The 19,185-nt window shown below is 30.0% G+C and overlaps 2 protein-coding genes across 4 annotated transcripts; both read right to left on the bottom strand.

Moving 5' to 3' along the window:
* Window positions 1-1,062: 1,062 nt before the first annotated feature.
* On the bottom strand, window positions 1,063-4,557 carry LOC133693879 (shikimate kinase 1, chloroplastic). 3 transcript variants are annotated; one of them, XM_062115239.1, is made up of 11 exons: window positions 4,448-4,557; window positions 4,077-4,353; window positions 3,496-3,557; window positions 3,255-3,309; window positions 3,094-3,166; window positions 2,659-2,746; window positions 2,270-2,352; window positions 2,024-2,153; window positions 1,864-1,942; window positions 1,677-1,741; window positions 1,063-1,480 (listed from the first exon to the last, which is right to left on the bottom strand). In XM_062115239.1, exons 2-11 carry the CDS (start codon window positions 4,294-4,296, stop codon window positions 1,451-1,453), a joined length of 885 nt encoding a protein of 294 aa, XP_061971223.1. In that variant the 5' UTR covers window positions 4,297-4,353; window positions 4,448-4,557; the 3' UTR covers window positions 1,063-1,450. The 3 variants fall into 3 exon arrangements, with proteins under 3 accessions (XP_061971223.1, XP_061971224.1, XP_061971222.1); XM_062115240.1 differs by having other exon boundaries at window positions 4,077-4,301; window positions 4,448-4,556; XM_062115238.1 differs by lacking the exon at window positions 4,448-4,557 and having other exon boundaries at window positions 4,077-4,441.
* A 6,037-nt stretch (window positions 4,558-10,594) lies between these two features.
* Window positions 10,595-13,803, bottom strand: LOC133693550 (uncharacterized). The gene is made up of 3 exons (XM_062114782.1): window positions 13,515-13,803; window positions 11,941-12,183; window positions 10,595-10,870 (listed from the first exon to the last, which is right to left on the bottom strand). The coding sequence occupies exons 1-3, from the start codon at window positions 13,533-13,535 to the stop codon at window positions 10,823-10,825; spliced, it is 312 nt and encodes a 103-aa protein (XP_061970766.1). The 5' UTR covers window positions 13,536-13,803; the 3' UTR covers window positions 10,595-10,822.
* Window positions 13,804-19,185: the final 5,382 nt, after the last annotated feature.

Here is a 19,185-nt window from a genome sequence, read left to right as displayed (position 1 = left end):
ATATATCAATTTTTGACTTCATTCTTTTAATTACTATTTATTTAAAATGGTTTATCAAATTATTATTTACCTTTCAAATATTTTTAGTTTGAATTTTTTAATGATTTTATCATTCAGTATTCAATTTATCAGAGCTAGTTTCTTGACTGATCCTGAATTTAGTGTTTAACGAGTTGCAAGTTTGAGTTGTTAATCCAAGATTAGAAAATTCATCCGAGTTTACTTGGTTTTTTTCCTTTTTTTTAATATTATTTTTTTGTTTTATCATTTGGTATTTTTTTCTGCTTTATATGAAACTTTTCAGACGTTTTGGGAGTAACACGAGTAGCCTCATGTTTTTTTTTTTCATTTTATGATAGATCTAGGTTTTTTAAAAGGATTTTTTTAATTAGATTAAATTAATTTGCTTGGTATTACCTCGGGTATTTTTGTGGTATTTGTTATATGTTGCCTTTTTAAAAAGAGTTTTTTTTTAATTAAATTAAATTAATTTATCTCATTCTTCAACTGGATATTGAGCGTTTAGGTTGAGCTGAAAATTGAAGAGGATAAGGTGACCATAGGGGGGAGGGTGGGGCAACAGCGATGGTAGGAGGATAAGGTGACTATAGTGGGGACTGGGGAGGATGGGAGCAACAGCTATGGTAGGAGAGGCAACAGTTTTGAAGGGTGTAGTGACCGCAATGAAAGGTGTGTTTAAAAACGTGGTAAAAGTATTTTTAAAAATTTTGATTTTTTTTATTTAAAATAATTTTTTTATATTATTTTAATATCCTAATGTTAAAAGTAATTTTTAAAAATAAAAAAACTTTGTTTTAATGTATTTTTAAATAAAAAAACACTTTAAAGCACGTGACAACAAAAATATCAAATATGCCTACGAGGGCTGTGGAGACAACAGAAGAGCAACGGGGAGAGTTTATCTTTATAGTCACGGCAGATTTGGATTCAATTTCGGAAATCACTCTGCTAACGGGACCAGTTCGCATGTAGAACTCGCTTGGATTAAGGGCCTCTTTCTCAAACTGTTGCCCTCTTTCTCAAACTAGAATCTAGGGCATCTATAGAAACGTCCAGCAATATAGTATATATATACTGGAAAATATAATCCTCAGTTCACTTGCAAGAAAATCCTTGGATACATGGGCCAGGTAGGAATCCACAAGACAAAAATCAACAGCATATGCTTAATCTCTAACCTTTATCTGATCCCATGGCATATATATGATCAAGTGGCGCCAACCATATGCACAATTCAACTTTGCAAAACCTCTCTTACACTGGTAAAAGACGGAAACCTGCTGCGTGTAATGCATCACCCAAGCCATGTTCTACAACTCAAGAAATGGAAACATGGCATGAGAAGCAATCCAACCACGAAGAAAATCATGAAGTGCCATAATTAGAGGTTGTTAAAATAGAATCCCATTGCAGACATGCCACTTAGGTCCTACAGGATATTTCCAATTTGTTCAATTGCCTGCAAAATGGCCAACTCCAACCAGTCAATCCACTAGATGAGCGTGATAATTATGTGGCATGTAACAAAAAAGAAAGAAAAGAACACCTAACCAACGCACAACTTTTTTGTTGAAGTTCTATAAATGTGTTAAGAAAACTATTGCCCTAGTCTTGCGCAAGTAAATTAAGAAGAAAACATAGAGAGACTGAAAAACCTCAATCGCAATCATAGGTGGTGTGATATTGGATACATCTTTATATCCCAGTTTGGCTGCAATATCTGCACATGGGAGCACTTATCTTCAGAATTTTCAATTAACTGATGTGTAAAATATTACCAATCACAAAGCAAAAGGAAAATACATCATAACTGTAAGTTGACATAGGTTCAAGCACACGTACTTTCCAGAGAAACCCTTGCATTAGCATTTTCATAAGCTTTATATCTCTGTTCAAACAGAGCAGACAGACGCCTGAATGCCTGTAGTAAGCGTAAGTGTCAAGACACAAGATAAGATGTGATATTTCAAAAAGAAACATGTTCAGATAATGAAGAACCTACCTTAGTGTATGCATCTCCTGGCTCTCTATCCAAAAGGGGGCGAGTCTTGGTTCCTACAGCCGCAATCCTCTGTGCCAATTCTTCCAAAGGCACATCTAACCAGACACTAATCCCCTTCCTCATGTACGTCCTGATGAACAAAACAGAGAGGAGTGCTGACATTCCAAATCAACACGCATAAAGGAAACAAACAAATAAACAGAACGTAAAGACTTCAAATTTAATATGTTATGTCCACTATTATACCAGTTTTCATCCTGTATCACAGCACCTCCACCAGTAGAAACAACATATCGGTGCTCTAGTGATAGCTTTTCTAATGCCTCAGTCTGAAAGGCACAAAATTACAATCATTAACATTTGGGGCCAAGAGCAAAAATGATAGCTATACAAGCATTTGACTTTGCACAAGTGTTTTTAGATTGACTTCACATTTAGTTTAGCAAATAGATAGAACCAGCTGGATAGAACAACAAGCACAACTACTAAATGAGCAGCCACTAATTTAACTTATCATCAGTTCTCTTTTCAGAAAGACAGATATTGCAATGCTATTAACTAAATAAAATCCAATGCAATGTGTATAGAGTAAAATTTGCAATGGGGAGATTCAAAATGTAATCTTCCTAAAGCACCTCTTTATCTCTGAAGAAATCCTCTCCATATATTTGAAATATTTCAGCTACAGAAGTCACACCAACATCCTTCTCCACCAATGTGTCACTGGAAATCCATGAAAATGCAGAACAAAATAATTATTATTTAACATAAAAAACCTTACTAGTTAAGTGGATAACCTGCATGATGTTAGAAAGATGTAGACAAAGTAATAGCACATCCAGTGTTCAAAACTTCTACATAACATTTCAATATCAGATCTCTTGAGATGGGGAGCCCCCAACCAATGACTGGATGTACCTCAGGAACAGTAAAAACAACAAAAGAGAGATTTCTACTATGTTGCATTATGAAGCATTCCATTTTTCCTCTTCCTTGTTCTATCTAAGATCGGAGAGGCACACTAAAATCTTTCCTAGAACCCCAAATGATAAGCAATCATATGCACTAACCTGTCACAGAATGAATAATGAATTGCTTGCGAGAGAATCTTTCCCACTGTTGTTTTTCCAGAGCCCATCATTCCTACACTTTTCACATTCATTTAGTTTACTATCAGGGTAACCAAATCAATTTCTAACAGAATGCATAAGACTCAGACAAAGAAACTGACCAACAAGATATATACAGCGTCCGTTTAAATAGGGCTCAATCTCCTGCGACTTATTCTGCAAATTTTGTTAACGTCTGTAAGTTACATGCCCAAAAAAATATGTGCTAGGTTTTGGATCATCAAGGCCTATGTTCACAGATTTTAAAGTAAAGCGGATGCCAAAAGATCACGGAGCAAAATAAAATGCACCATATTATCAGATATCTCATTCGAAACAAGTGAGTATAGAAGCATTTCATACCTTCAAAATCAAAGCTTCATCGTCAAGCAAATCCTGGAGACTCTCAGATTCCAACGTCGAAACTACAAAAGTAAAAAGGATCTTTCAAAATCCAAAAGGAAAATAGAAAGGAAGTTAAAACTTATGCCGAAACAATAACCTCATAATCTTTTTACATTATTTAACCAGAATCTGTTCTCAAAGCACTGTTACACCATCAAGATATTAGAAACCGTAAGTACAGATTTCAAAAAGTTCCATTGATTAAAGCCATCAACTGATACAGACCCCAAAAATGTTCCGAAACCATTTTCACTTATCAGCTAAAAGGAATAACAAAGATCACAAATGAACCCAATAACATTATAGAAAAAACGCAAAAAGCAGCTCCAACTGCACATTCAGATAGGCTCTTAAAAAAAAAAAACCAAAACCCAGGTGCCATAAATCCAAAAAAAAAAAAAACAAAAGAAGAGAAGAGAATTGAAAAAGAAAATCTAACAATAAATAGCCTTAGAAGTTGTAATAACTTATAAAAATCTCCAACCAAGACAAATCTCACAAATCCAAGTGATGCAATGAAAAGGACTTAGAAGTTGTACCTCGAGAATTGTTATAAGAACAAGAAACCTCAAAAGAAGCCAATCTATGTCGATTTTCATCTCTTACAGGTCGAAACTGAGCAGAAACAAACACTTGGAGTCTCTTCTGCTCCTTTAATCTCCCCGAAAACCGTAGAAAACCAGTTGGTTTTCTTGCAAGATTGCCTGTATCAATCCATGTTGTCGAAATTTGCATTCTTTGTGCAAAATTTGCCTCCATTTTGGCTGATTTATCAATCAAAAACTTCAATGAATCTATCTGTTATGTATTTTATTACTAAAAAAATGTGAAAAATTAGTAAGACATTTTAAAATTCAATGAGGAGGAGGCAAAATAAAAAAAAAATGAAGAAGCAGAGAATTGAAGTCACCAGCTAATATCAGGAGACCAGAGCAGAGAGGAGGACAGAATGAAGATACTAGGAAGTTAGAAGTCGGACACGTCAGTCATGATGCAAGGGGGTGTTTGGAAGTAAGTTTAATCCTGTTTTTTTTTTTAAGTTGAAATTTATTTTTTTAAAATTGAATTTTTTTAATATTTTTAAATCATTTTAATATAATAATATAAAATATATTTCTTAAATATTTCTTAAATAAAAAACATTTTAAAAAATAATTTCTCCCACACACACACACACGTAAGGGTTGCCCTCCCTTGATCTTGTTATTTCTTAATGCAACAACGGTGGTTGGGTTATTCTCACAGACTAAAACTAAATGGTGATATTTATATGTAATATAATAAGTATATTACATAATATAAATATAAGATAGTTAGAAGTTGGACATGTTAGTCAGCTTTTTTTGACGATTAATAGATAATTGTAGTTATCTTTTTAAAATTTATTTTTAATATCTTAAAATACTCAAAAATAAAAAATAATAATTTAAAGCTAAAATATTCAATTTTTTTCTAGCTGAAATCCCAAACATTGCCTTATCGTGAAGGTGGATGCATGCACTTAAGTTGTGCGTGGCGACCTGGAATTAGATGGACCGGCTGGAAGGAAGGGTATTTTTTGATCTCACTGTTGAATTGAAGTGAGGAGATGAGATTAGGTTATTGGTTTGGGGATGCTCAAAACTAAGTCGTTTCCTGTATTGGAATTTGGAAGGGAAAAATACCGAATATATGTTAGGTATAAGATTGAGTGGCACGGTGACACCATCATCTTTTGTCACCAACCAATTGGGCCCCCGTTCCAAAAAAATAAAAATAAATAAATCCGTCGTCAGTTTTCGGGTTGGTAAGTAAGAAATTGTGTGACGGGTGGCTAATGAGGAGGCCAATTTTCAAATTGCTCTTTTAATGCAGTATGTAGGTCGAGTATAGTTTTTTTAAGTGATTTTTATTTAAAAATATATTAAAATAATATTTTTTATAATTTTTAAAAATAATTTTTAATATTAACATATTAAAATAATTTGAAAATATTAAAAAATTATTTTAAAATAAAAAATAATATAAAAAAATTTCAAATATTTTTAAAATACAAAAATAAATGAGTTTTTAACTTAAAAACAATAGCACAATTTAATCATAACTCAATCCCTCTCTCTCTCTCTCTCTCTCTCTCTCTCTCTCTCTCTCTCTCAATCCAATCCTCTTATATTTTTTTATCATATGGTCAAACCAAGTTCAAACTTCGAGGCTACATCCAAGGGGTAGTCACTGACCTGTTTTGAGATTCTTTTTAAATTACCACAGTAAACATAAAAATTTGGCATAACAATACTATTTAAAAAGACATTAATTAAATAATGAAATTTAATAAATATTATGCTTCTCAAAAGTGGTGAATCTTTTATCTTAACTGGTTAAATCTAGTTGTATTAATCGATTGATTGTTTTATATAAAAATTATAATTTTATAAAGTTTTTATCTCAAATATGTTTTACGAATCAAAATTATCTTTGTCTAGCTTCTAAATTCAGAAATAAAATTCAATTAAAATTTTAAAAAATTATTGTTCATATAGCAATGAATGATCCTTATTAGTCATGTATAAGTCTGCCATAACTAAATGATAATCCGCCTAAAATATATTATGTGGATGACATAACATATATGTTTATGGATTGGCATGACAGATGTAGGTTCAAGAGAAGGTCTGGTCATACCAGAATAATAGCTCAAAAAATATCATGACTTTTGATCCGAAAGTTGGATAACGCTTAAATTTTTACAAGAGTTTCTGAAGATTTTTTTTTTCATAGATGCATCTGTATCGCTGTGTGGACCATTAAATTTTTAGATATAAATTTTTTTGCCAAAGCCCTCTGGTTTTGACAATTTTGAGATTTTTCTTATTATTTTCGCAATTAATCAACCAATTTTACTGAATATATTACAAATAAATCAACCCATTAAGCAACAAATAGCATGTTTTAACTACGTCGCTCTTCAAAAACATATTCTTTAAAAGCATAACATAATTAAACCGCGTTATTTTGTCAAAATTTCTTACTCCTATGTCAACTCGTTGATTTTTAAAATTTTGTAAACTAATTGCCCAATTTATAACATAGAATTTGTAAACCTCAAATAGTTTTGTCTCAACGGAGCTCCTTAAGTTTTACAAAGCTCGCAATAAAATCTTCTCAATGGATTTAGTTGAAATTGTACGTTTTTTTCATGGAGAAAAAACGTCGTTTAGCAGGCTCTAGAAACCGATCGAGGGAGCAGACTAACCCGTATTTTTAAAAAATTATTTTTTATTTTTACTAAAAATTATTTTTTTTATTTTTTGGATTGTTTTGATGTATTTATCTTAAAAATATTTTTAAAAATAAAAAAAATCATTTTAATATATTTTAATATAAAAATAATTTAAAAAACAACCACAACAGGCTGAGTAAAAATATTCTTTGGGGACTAAATTGACACCTGACCTATATAGTTCGGGAGCTAATTTGAGATTTGTCCAGGATGTATCACAGGCAGTGAACCGCAAGTGCCTTGTACTTCCTAGCTAGAAGCCTTGCTGCGTGGCAGCCTGTCATGTCACGCTGAAGGACGAGTTGGCAAGCTTCCTGTGCGAGAAGGTTAGAAGAGGAGCAGCGTCCAAATCAACTGCTGTACCTACCCCCCGGGCCCCACTCTTTTGTCTGCTCGCCCACGCATCTACGGAACACATCTCAGCATTTACAGCTTAGAAAAAAGAAATATTTTTTAGCTTTTTTAAATTTATTTTTTTGAAATTATAATTGTAAGCATTGCTTAATTCAATTTGTGAGGTATAAGAAAATTTTTAGGGTGGGTAATATTTAATCCCTTGTTAAATGTTAAAATTGCAAGGGAAGGAATAAGGAAGTCTTGAGAGGAGAAAAGATTTTGTTTTTTTTAATCTTTTCCTTCCTTTTTAAAACTAGTATTGGTCCATTCTTCTTTTGAATATTTATTTAAATACCTAATATTAGGGATTTTTTTATCAAATTAAATTAAATTTAAATTTATTTTTAACGCTCCACCATTTTGCTTTCAACTATGCTCGATAATATTCTATTTCCGTATCATTTTTTTTAAAACCAAGATAAGATCCCTATGAGTTCATATAATTTGTTTTATGTTTTCTAGATAAAATATGAATATTTATTTAGCTTAATCTTAACTCTAGTGTGTCTTGTGTGTGTATATAAAATAAAGATATAGAGTATTTATAAATTAGTCAAGTATGCATAAAAAAATATTCATGTTAATAAAAAAATATATATAATACCATGCAATGACTGCATCACAACCAAAATAATAAGTCATTTACCTACCACTTTGCTACCAACTTAGAATGTTTGGTTTAGAGGTGTGGTGGCTTTTTGTTAAAGGTACAATACTTTTTAAACATACATCACACTTCTAAAAGCTATAAAAACATGTTTTTTATTTAAAAAAACACGTGCTTTTTACTTAAAAAAATCACATGCTTCTTAAATCCAGCTACCACGCCCCCATTTTTTTATGTGAAGTATATTTGCTTCCTGGAATCAATTGCATTTATTCTTGTTTAGACATCTCTTCCTGGAGAATAAAAGCTTTTTTGAAAAAAAACAATTTAACGGGTAGGGAATTTCCTAATAAGGTTTTAGACAAGGCATTCATATACGGGATAACGCGTTCGTGAAATTCTTTTAATTTATATCTATAAAATTCGCATTAGTTCGGTTTGGTATTTTGGGTGGCTTCGATTTGTTGGGTTATCTTGGCTGCCTCAGTGGTGGGCTAGGGTTGGCTTGAGCCTTCTTTGTGGCTGGGTTTTTGTTTTTTTTCCCTGTCTGGTATTTGGTGTTTTGGGTGGCTTAGCTGCTTTGGTGGTGGGCTGGGGTTGACTTGAGCCTTCTTTGTGGTTGGGTTGTTTGTTATTTGGGCTTGGAAGTGGTGGCTTCTTGGATTGGTTTGGGTGGCGGCTCATGGTTTTGCAGTCTTTTTTCATGGCTGGATGCTTCGTGGACTATGTTTGGGAGCTACTTTTCTCGGCTGGGTTTCTTTCATTTTTGGGCTCGCTGCCTTGGGTGGCGAGCTTCTTCTGTTCATGTCCATTTTTTTTTCATGGCTCTCTGTTTTTTCTTTATTCGGTCGGGCTTGGTCTTCTTGGCGTGTTTTTTTCACTCGAACCTCCGCCTGAGCCATTTCATGGCCGGCTTCTCTCCACAATGATATAGAGCATTCAAATAAATCCTTGGACAGATGGATGTTGAGTTTTTTTTTTAACTAGAAAAAATTATAAAAAATGTCCAGATATTTTTTTTACATTAAAGAATAGTATGCACCAATGATGTATCATAGCTAAGTTGGTATTAAAGCTCGGGCAGGCCAAAATTAAAATGATAACAGACATAGAAATTGAATAGAAAATGTGAGTTTAGAATAAAGTTATTCACCCAGCAACTTGGTATAGTTTATATACTAGATCTATGCCGGGCCGAATCATTTCTTTATTTTAGTATAAAAAAACGATGTTCAAAGCATAAGTGCATTCTAAAGAAGGAAGAAATATCCGTGGTTTGGATGAAGACCCGATTGGGTTAAATAGATTAATTTTATTTTAATTTTCTTGTTATGTATTATTATGCTTTTATAAATTTTTTTCCTATTTAAAGGGAATAATTTTCCTATTTGATATCACTAGTATATTTCTAGATTTTTCTACATAAAGAGTTATAATAGTATTTTGACAAGTGAGACATAGAATAAAATTAAATATTTCAAAAATTTTCCTATAATTATAGTTTTCTTAATATTCAAGGGTTTTGACCTGTAACAAACTCCGTTATTGATGTAGGAGCCTTTTTAAAAATATATATTTTTCATCGTTAATTGTATTTTTCTTATAGTGTATTACGATATTTTTCTAGTTTGTTTTTTCTATTCAATATTACTAGGTTTTCCAGATTTTTTTCTATATAAAGAGTTATAATAATATTTTAACAGGTGAGACAAAGATGAATAAAAATTAAGTATTCTAAAATTCTCCCCGTAGTTATGATATTCTTTGTAATCAAGGGTTTTAACTTGTAAAAACCTTATTATCTACAAGTTTGTCTACATCATATGGTATTAAAGCTCAACAAAAAAACTAGTATTTTTGGTTGGAGATCATAGATGACATGCACATAGCCCAACAATTCCTGTGATTTTGGTTGGAAATTGTAGATGATGTGTATCAGAACTTAATGATTTGTGGCAATTAATTGTTATGTAGTATTGAATAATCATAGTAGAAGGGATCATAAAATAAGTTGTATTTATATAAAAGAAGATGAAGAGGTTCTTTAAGGAAATAGACATTCAGGAACTAATATTTTATTTTTATTTGTGTTAGTTATTGTTATTAAAAATCTTATAGGTGGATTCTCGAAAAGATGTTCCACACGAAAATATTGTACGAGGGATCCACAACGAATGACTTTAAAAGGTGTTGTTATAGAAACAATGATAAGAATACATGTATTTTTAAAATGTTAGAAACCTATAATAAGATGAATAATGTATAAAATAATATTCTTGATAGATAATAGTTTCTGATGTAGAGTTTTTTTTTTAAAAAAAAATATTTTTTTAAGTTTATTTTTTTTTCTTATTTTTATCTTGTATGATTATGCCTCTGACACATTCTAGTTATTTTTATATAAAGAACTGTACTAGCAAGTAAAAAAAATAAAAATAAAAGATAAATATTTTAAAAATCTCCTCGTAATATATTTTGTCTTTTAGAATTTTAACCTGTAAAAAAGGCCCAGTATCCTTAGCTTCTCAACATCTGTTATCCGTCACTCCGAATGTGTCAGAGGCATCACACTGCCATTTTATTGTGTTTTTTCATGACAGGGAAGATAGTTCCACCGTGGAATCAGGGCCCATGATGTCTATCAAACAAACCACGTCATGGCACTTAAAAATTCCTACCATGTCCGAAGATCACCTGGATTGGTATCCTCCCATGTTTCAATGAACATGACAAGGATTGGATCATGACTTCATTCAGCTTAAGAATTTTTCCCACTTTTTTGCAAAACAGATGCATTTTTCAGGCTGATCTGATAATCAAGCATTAATTAAAGAGCGAGGGCGCAGAGAAACGTCAACCAATTCACTACACATCATGGTTTCGATCTGGAAATAACGTTGATGAAGAACGAAAACGATTCCAGTTGGAAAACTAAAAAACCATAAGAAAGGCTAAACACAAAATGTTCTCCCAGATGCATTATCATTACACGTGGCCTGGAACAATAAATTCGTCCTCCAACCTCAGGCTTTCACACAGCAGTTGAAATAGCTAAAAATGCTCCTCCTTGTCTGCAAGGAAAACCAGTGGTGAATAAATCAGAATCTGTATTAAAATCAATCAGAGTACGGTTTCTACATAAAGGAAATTGCAGGAGCTCAAAGAATCAATGCCATTGGTTGGAGTTTTAAACCATTTCAAGAAGCATTTATATTTCCATATTAACTGAACACTTGCTTGATAAAGCATTTTCCATGTTGCAAGAGATTAAACCAGCACCATGCAATGTATGTATCATGTTCCTGATTGTTTTTAACAGTCAGAAGCGATCATCTGGCAAAAGGGACTTACAGCAACCAGAGTCTAAGAAGGTGATGGAAACAGTACTGAAACATTCCATTTCTATGGCGTAAATGAATGCCATGTGCCTATCAAATTAACAAATCAATGTGGCAGGCATTCTTGTCATGATTACAAATCTTATCGCCTTTTAGGACAAGTTTGAAATAAAATCTGGCATGTCTGCAACACACATAACATTGACATCTCTTCAGCATACAAGCATGGCAATACAAGCATGCATGTAATTTTTATGAAAGAAAATGTAAACCTAGAGAAACACACCTGTTCAATTTGAAATAATATAGATTTGTGAAAAATACTCGGTATATTCAGCTATAGATTTCTAAACCACAAAAGAAGATTAATTTAAAGCACTACATTCTTATCATATGAATTTAATACATCATATCCGGTTAATCAACCTGGTCTGCCGTCCCACGTACGACTACCAACCAACCAAAGTTTTTTCCCCATCTCACTCTACTTCTTCATCTTCTTCTTTTTTTGTTAGATGGGTCAATGGGACGATGATGCCACGACAAAGTGGACTGAGCTTTTTATTAATGGATTATATGTCGGTACCTGCTGAGTCGCAACATTGACCCACCAAGTTTAATAGCACAACCAACAATTCCAAACAATTTCCCACCGCCACAAGGAGGCCACTATCATCATAAATTATTTATTATGTTACTCTCTCTAATTCATAATTACGAGCCACTACTAGCATAGATGTAGCAGTACTTGGCACATTATGTTTAATAATGCTTTCCAAATAAAGCTATTGAGAGAATCTTACTGCTGGAGAGTCGTGGTGGTCCTGATGGTAATGGTGGCGGTGATCATGAGTTTGAGCGGTTTTAGCAGTAGTTGCTGTTGGGTTGATTAGCTCTTCTTCTTTGCCAAGACTGGCTCTTGAGGCATCCCTCTTGTTCTGTTTCCTCATTTCCCTTATTTTTGAGAAATCTACGGAGTAGTCTGGCAATTCACCCTTCTGGTCCCAGTCCCCAAACTGTGGCACTGATAGCCATGGAGCATTTTTCTTCACGAAAAAAATATATAATGTAACTAATTAATATTTGATTATATATCAAAAGAATCATTAACGACAACATTTTTAACATTCCAAAAAAAAAAATGTAATTAATTCATGTTCGATTACATATCAAAAGAATCATTAACAGAAACATTATTAACATTCCAAGAAAAAAAAAGGTGAAATAAATCAATTTATTCTTAAATTTTTTATTTATCTTTATATCTTTAATTATATCAATTTAATCCTTAAATAAATCATCTCTCTAATATATTATTCCATCTATTTCTTCATCCAAATTTAACAGAAAAATCATATTTTTATCTTATGAAAATCACTCTTTACTCTAAATAAGATAAATGACTCATATGTTCTTATGTTTTGAAAATTATCCCTCCTAATAAATTGAAGACTCATCTCATGGTGTAATTATATACTGTCATTTCTTAAAAAAGAAAAATATTCCACACAAAAGCCCGTGGTTTGATTCAATGCATTATATATATAAATAAACAATCCATTAATTATCTCAACGTATTGATTCCAAGAAATATTAATTTATTATAAACTCTAAATTATTGATAGAGATATGGTAAGTTGGTTTCTATTTATTTTACGATAACATTTCCACGTGTATATACTACTAGTTTGGGTGTGGACCGCCTACCTGAGACTCAACCACATAACTTAATTTCGGTATCCTGAGATACTCTCACCGTTAAAAACAAGAAGAAAATTGAAAATGCTGTCGAAAATTGAAACACGTAATTTAAAATAATATCAAGGGTCAAATATTAACATTAACATTCAAGTCTTGGTTGGCAATTTTAATTCAACACGTCTATCATCCAAAAATAAAAAATAAAAAAATATGGCGAAGAAATGAACAGTGAGAAAAAATTGACAGGGGCAACCGTTGAAAAAATAAAAAGGTGTAAAAATAATCAAGTATGATCTTTCACTGTTTCCTCGTTCTTGGCTTTGAAAAAAGTGAATGATTACTTCGTTTGAATGTTTCATGGAGGTAACGAAATAAGCACTCAAGTAATAACTTTTGAGACCAAAAACGACACAAACACGAGTATGAAGAGGGTAAAAAGAAAAGGTGAGAGGTAAAACTCAGTTGCTAAACCATGCAAGAAACCGTCTAATTATTGAAAACTAAATGATTAGATCTCAAGGTTTTTAAATTCATTTACATAGAATTACGCAGGGGAAAACTTAGCCAGCGATGAAGCTCGTGAAAAGAAAAGAAAAAGGAGAAAGAAATCTGACTTGCTCTGCTCCTCCTGGATTCTTTACGTCCGTAAACAAAACAAAAGGGAGAAGGAGAGTACCTGATCTTTACGATCCTCCATGAGATCTTCTAAATAATCAATGAACTATTAAAATGGATAATATAGTAGCACAAAAGAGAGTGAGATGGAGAGAGAGAGAGAGAGAGAGGCTGTTTTAGTGGCTGCAAGTTGAGCGGAGAAGAGAGGCTTTTGGAGGCAGAAGGGAAAGAAGGCAAACTGTGTGAAGAAGAAAGAAACTGAGGAGAGCAGGACAGCACAATGACAGCGAGATTCTTGCTTCTTTTCTTCTCTTTTCAGATGTAGTGGCTACCTTGGCTAGTCATATGATCTAATCTATATATATATAGGACTCGAATTTTTATTTTTATTTTTCTGTTTACAGAAATGGGTTTCTGTTTCTGTTGTTATTACTTTATATGCCACTGGTTTTGTACACGCTTTACTTGCGTTTCTGTTCTGTCAAGTTTGCACTTTTGCATTTGCTAGCTGTTTTGTGAGGAAAAGAATCGCTCTTCAACTGCAACACGGTTAGGTTTCTGTACGATGGCGTTTCATTATTTATGATTGGATAGTTGCTACTTGCTGGCGACTTTTTTCAAAGTATCACAGCGAGAAATAATAGTATTTAAAAATAAATAGATATAATCAGAAGAAAAAATTAATAAGATAAAAATACTGATTCGAAAGGTTAAGGTTTAGCAGTTAATTCAGTTTTTTTTATTTTTGTTTTTTTTTTGTTTTTTTTTTAATTATTATATTTATATGACATGACCTTATAGTCAGATCCACATCCAATGCTTTTGGATCTGGTGTGCAGTCAGACTCACTTAAACTTAAGTCATGTAAGTTTAATACTATTATTAATATTATAAATATTACTCTTTGGTCAAGTGTTGCAACTAGACCCAAGGTTTTTGGGTATATCCTTACAGAAAGACCTAACATTCTTAGATTTTAGCTTTTTTTATATTTTTTATGTAGGAAAAAAAAATTAATCCATGACGTATGCCTTTGTTTTTTTTTTAAGCCTTTTACTGTGGATTGCACGGTGCAATCCATGGTAAAAAAGCTTATGCATTTAGTTTATTTTTTGTTTATAGTTTCTTAATATTAAATTTTTTCTATTTAATTATCAGGTTTTCATGATATGAATCTAAGGTTTAATGATTAACTTAGTTGATTCAGATTTTTTTTTCATTAATTTTTTTCTTCATGAAGGTTTTTTTCTCTTACTTTCCCCACACCTTTTAACTTTCCCCATAATTATAATTATATTATTATTATTATTATATTATTCTATTATATTATAATATATCCTCAAAAGTATTGTAGCTGTCTTTTTTTTGTTATTTTTCTTCTAATGATTTTTTTTTTAATTTAGTTTGTTAATGTTAAATTTTTTTAATTTAGTTATCAGACTTTCATGATACGGATCCCGGGTTTGATGGGTTAACCTGATTTGATGAGTTAACCCAAAATTATTTTTCTTTTTAATTAATTTTTTTTGTTTGGTTTAATTTGTTAATGTTAAATTTCTTTCTATTTCATTATTAGATTTTCATGACACGTATCCCGGACTTGACAGGTTAACTTGGTTTGACGGGTTAACCCAATTAATTCTGGGTAAACCCGTCAATTTTTTTTCTATTTAATTATCAAACTTTCATGACGCGGATCCTAGACTTGACGGGTTAACCCAATTAATTCAATTTTTTTTTCTTTTTTTTCATTAGTTTTTTTCTTCCTATTGGTTTTTTTTCTTTGGTTTTTTAAATTAATCTATTTAATTATCATACTTTTATGGCACAACCTTATAGTCAGACCTACATTCAATGCTCTAAAGGAAAAAAAAATTTTAAATAGATCCAACTAGCTATGTACCTGCGCTACATCACAATGTTTTTTTTGCATAAAAAATGATGTTTAGGTAATGCAAATACATTTTAAAAAAAGAAAAAGGTCATGTAACTCGAGTCATTGACCAAACTTGGTGAAATCAGTTTGTATTTTTATTTTAATTTGATGATAAAAAAACAGGTAATGATAACAAATGGATCAAATTAAAAAAAATTAATGACAAATACATGAAAAAAATATTTTTGTAAAGGAAAACAAACAACATTGCTTAATTTTCATCCCATGAAACATGAAAGGATGAAATTAAATAAAAGAAAAGATGAAAAAAACCAGCTCAGTTTAATCCAAGATAGCATAACAAACCTTTAAGTTCACAAATAAAGGGTGAGTCAATTTAGGTTAACTTGTTAAAATTGTAATCCAAGTTATGAAATCATGATAATTTAATAAAAAATAAAAAATAAAAAATAAAAAATCACAAAGTTAATAAGAAAATAAGTGAAAAAAAAATGTCAATATTATTAACTTTTTAAACTTATAATCTGGTATGTTAGAATAAAAAATCACAAAGTTAATAAGAAAATAAGTAAAAAAAAATATCAATTATTATTAACTTTTTAAACTTATAATCTGGTATGTTAGACTAGAATCACCTTATATAAAAAAATTATAAAATTTAATTTTTAATTAATTAAATGATAAAATAGAAAAACTTAGAAAAGTAATTAAAAAAATACAATAGAAAAAGTTAGTGAAAAAGCATAAGTGGGATTGTACATAAAAACACTCGATGGACAACTGGAATAATACTTGTAAAAAACAAAAAGGCAGACTAAACAGGAATAATACTTAAATAAGAATATAAATTTTATGATAAAAATATTTTTTTTCCAAACAATAAAATACATCTGAAAATATTTTTTTTGTCTCGTGATATGTAAAGTTCACAGAAACCTTTTTCCAAATTTGTATAATGTGGTTTTTTTCTATAATTTAGTCCTTGATATTCCTCGAAGCATCCAGCTTGGTCCTTGTTGAAAAAAAACCTTGTAATTTAGCTCAATTTCTCACAATAAATTGAAGGGTTTTTTTTTTTTTTGTTAGGATTTCTCTTTATAACTGTATCCTGTACCGGTCCTCCTCGCGAGGAACTCTTCTTATTTGTCGTATATAAATTAGAAGATGCTGAAAGTGAAATCACAAAACGCTGCAGCTGAGGTTTTTAGGATAAAGAAAGGTTTAAATCTTTTATGAAACGACACAGGGAAGAAAACATATCACAAATATTTCAATTATCAACAATGAGCTTAGATTATTTAATTATATCCTACCGAAATTATTAAGTGCTTGATTGGCATTATTGTGACATGACATCTAACTATTTTTAAAGAAAAATTATCATGATAATTCTATACTTTAATTTTTATCCTTTTTTTTCCATTACAATTAATTTTTTAAATATTATAACTAGCCTCTCAGCATTTATTCTAGTCAATGCCTTTTGCAAGGAGGGAGATATTGAATCAGGCATGGATTTAGAGTTAGTTTGGGAATTTGTGTTTCAAAAAAATATTTAAATTTATTTATTTTTAGTTTAAAATTAAATTTAAAATTTAAATGCTCTTATTTTGTTTTGATATATTGATATCAGAAATGATTTTTTTAAAATAAAAAAAAATATAATATTTTAATATATTATAAAAAAATATTTTAAAAAATAATTGTTATTAGAATTTTTAGTATAAAGTACCATTATAACAATAAGTCACTCCTATTATAGCTGTTTCTTGAAAGGTTTATTTAATGGAAAAGCACATAGGAATTTATTGATGGAGCTACAATGAAAAGGGGAAAGTAACTTAATGATAGTTGTATTATTTTTCGGTTTTAATAGCTCTTTAATTATTATTTAAAAAATATTGGCAGACTTGTGGATAAATAGATTTTTTTATTGATATTTTTTACTCAAACTCTCATCAAGAATATAAAGTATTATCTTCCTTCAAATTTCAAAATGTAAAATGTAACTTTTAAAAAACTGCCCTATATGTTGCAAGTTGAATTATTTTTTTTTAGATATAAAAAAAGTACAAGAATTATTAATATGTTTTTTTTTAAATAATCTAACTATATAGAGATTGATATGATGTAACTTGATCGACTTAATAAGTTTAAAGACAATCTGAATAACCGATTAAAAAATAGTTTAACTAAAAAAATCAAGATGATATATTTTTAAAAATATAAAAATAACAGCATATTATATTGACTCAGATCAACTTGAATTAATTTGTCAAATCCGTTACCCTGGTTATGAGACCCTGATGACCCTACTAAAAGCAAATAATAAAAATATTAAGGATGAAATTGAAAAAAAAACTTTAGTCAACCTGACAAACCCGAGTCAGAAGACTGAAATAATTTAATATAAAGCAAATAACAAAATTTATAAATTATAATTCTCAATCAATCTAGTTTTAAAAGATGAGATTGAAAAAAAAATCAATTAAAAAAAGAACAAAAAATCATAAATCAACCTAACCAAGCAACAAAACTCGTGACTTTGGTCATGAGACCCTAATAATCTCATAGAAAATAAATAAAAATAATAATTATAAAGTCTATTTTTTAAATCAATCAAATGTTGAAAGATGAAGTTAGAAAAAAAATTAATGCTAGCCTGTTTGGGTTGATTTTTTTTTGGTGTAGAAATGTGATAAGTTAAGAAAAAAAATTGAAGTCACAAGTAATTGGTTAAAGAGATAATTTAAATAATACAAAAACAACAACAATAATAGATAAACTAAAAAAAAAACAATAAAAGAAATTATCACATGTTAGCCTATTTGGGTTATTAGACAATCCAATGCTAGCCTAGCAGAAGAAAACATCACCAAAAATTAAGTATAGAATATATTATGATATTAATTATGTGATATACATTAAAACTATATCAAAATAATATTTTATTATATCTAATGTTTATATTGTCATCAAAGCATATAGTTAAATTATTATCTTAGTCATAAGGCTAACATAAGCTTTAAATTCGATTTTCAAAACTCTAATTTTTTTTACAATGATAAAATTAAATTTTATTTTGTTAAATCGAGCAATATAATATTTTCTTGACATTATAAGATCTCTGTATATAGACATAAAAATCAAATATTCATCGTAATTTTAAAAGAATAAATAATAAAAAAAATTAAAGGATAAAAAAAAGAAGAAGGTTTCACTGTAACATCTTTGACCTGTCACGGTGTTTTACTAATTCCTCTTAATTATTATTTTTTATAATAATAATATAAGTTATATATAAAGAAGGGCATGTATTTCCATGGCGGCCATCATTTTCAATAATTTATTCATCCACTCTTTCGTTATTATAGGTTATTTTAATTTCACCCATGAAAAAGCGAATTCTTGAGAGTAAAATATATTTTAAATTTAATAGATCTAACAATGTTCCACTTCATTTTGATAGTTTCAAAATCTTCAATGTAAATCCTTATGTTTCTAAAAATGTATATATATATTTCCTTACCTCTTCCTCCCAAATGCCGGAAAGGGCTCAACGCTTTGAAATAACAAAAATTTACATGAAAGCCGGATTTTAAAAAAACATCACAAAAAGAAATAAAATAGGGATAATTACAAAAAATCTTTTATAATTTAATCTGAGTTTTTTTATATACTTTTATAAATTACATTTTATATCTTGGATCAAATAAAAAATTTAAATGAAATATATTATTGAGGATGTAAACTATTATTAAATATATATAAATTATATTATGAAAAATATAATTTATAAAATTATATAAAAAACATAAAACTAGAAGAATTTTTG

Source organism: Populus nigra, chromosome 5 (assembly GCF_951802175.1).
Source record: "Populus nigra chromosome 5, ddPopNigr1.1, whole genome shotgun sequence".
Taxonomy (NCBI): domain Eukaryota; kingdom Viridiplantae; phylum Streptophyta; class Magnoliopsida; order Malpighiales; family Salicaceae; genus Populus; species Populus nigra.
The sequence above is the reverse complement of the archived record's forward strand: the minus strand, read 5'-3'. Positions and strand labels throughout refer to the sequence as shown.

Bases quoted from the DNA above. Each gene is read 5' to 3' on its own strand.
- LOC133693879 (XM_062115239.1), bottom strand. From the start codon at position 4,296: ATGGAGGCAAATTTTGCACAAAGAATGCAAATTTCGACAACATGGATT. The intron at 3,558-4,076 runs GTACAACTTCTA...TTACTTTTGTAG, and splicing joins TTCTTATAACAATTCTCGAG to TTTCGACGTTGGAATCTGAG. The intron at 1,943-2,023 runs GTAGGTTCTTCA...CGCTTACTACAG, and splicing joins CAGGAGATGCATACACTAAG to GCATTCAGGCGTCTGTCTGC.
- LOC133693550 (XM_062114782.1), bottom strand. From the start codon at position 13,535: ATGGAGGATCGTAAAGATCAG. The intron at 12,184-13,514 runs GTACTCTCCTTC...TTTTTCGTGAAG, and splicing joins TGGAGGATCGTAAAGATCAG to AAAAATGCTCCATGGCTATC. The intron at 10,871-11,940 runs GTAAGATTCTCT...TTTTCCTTGCAG, and splicing joins ACCACCACGACTCTCCAGCA to ACAAGGAGGAGCATTTTTAG.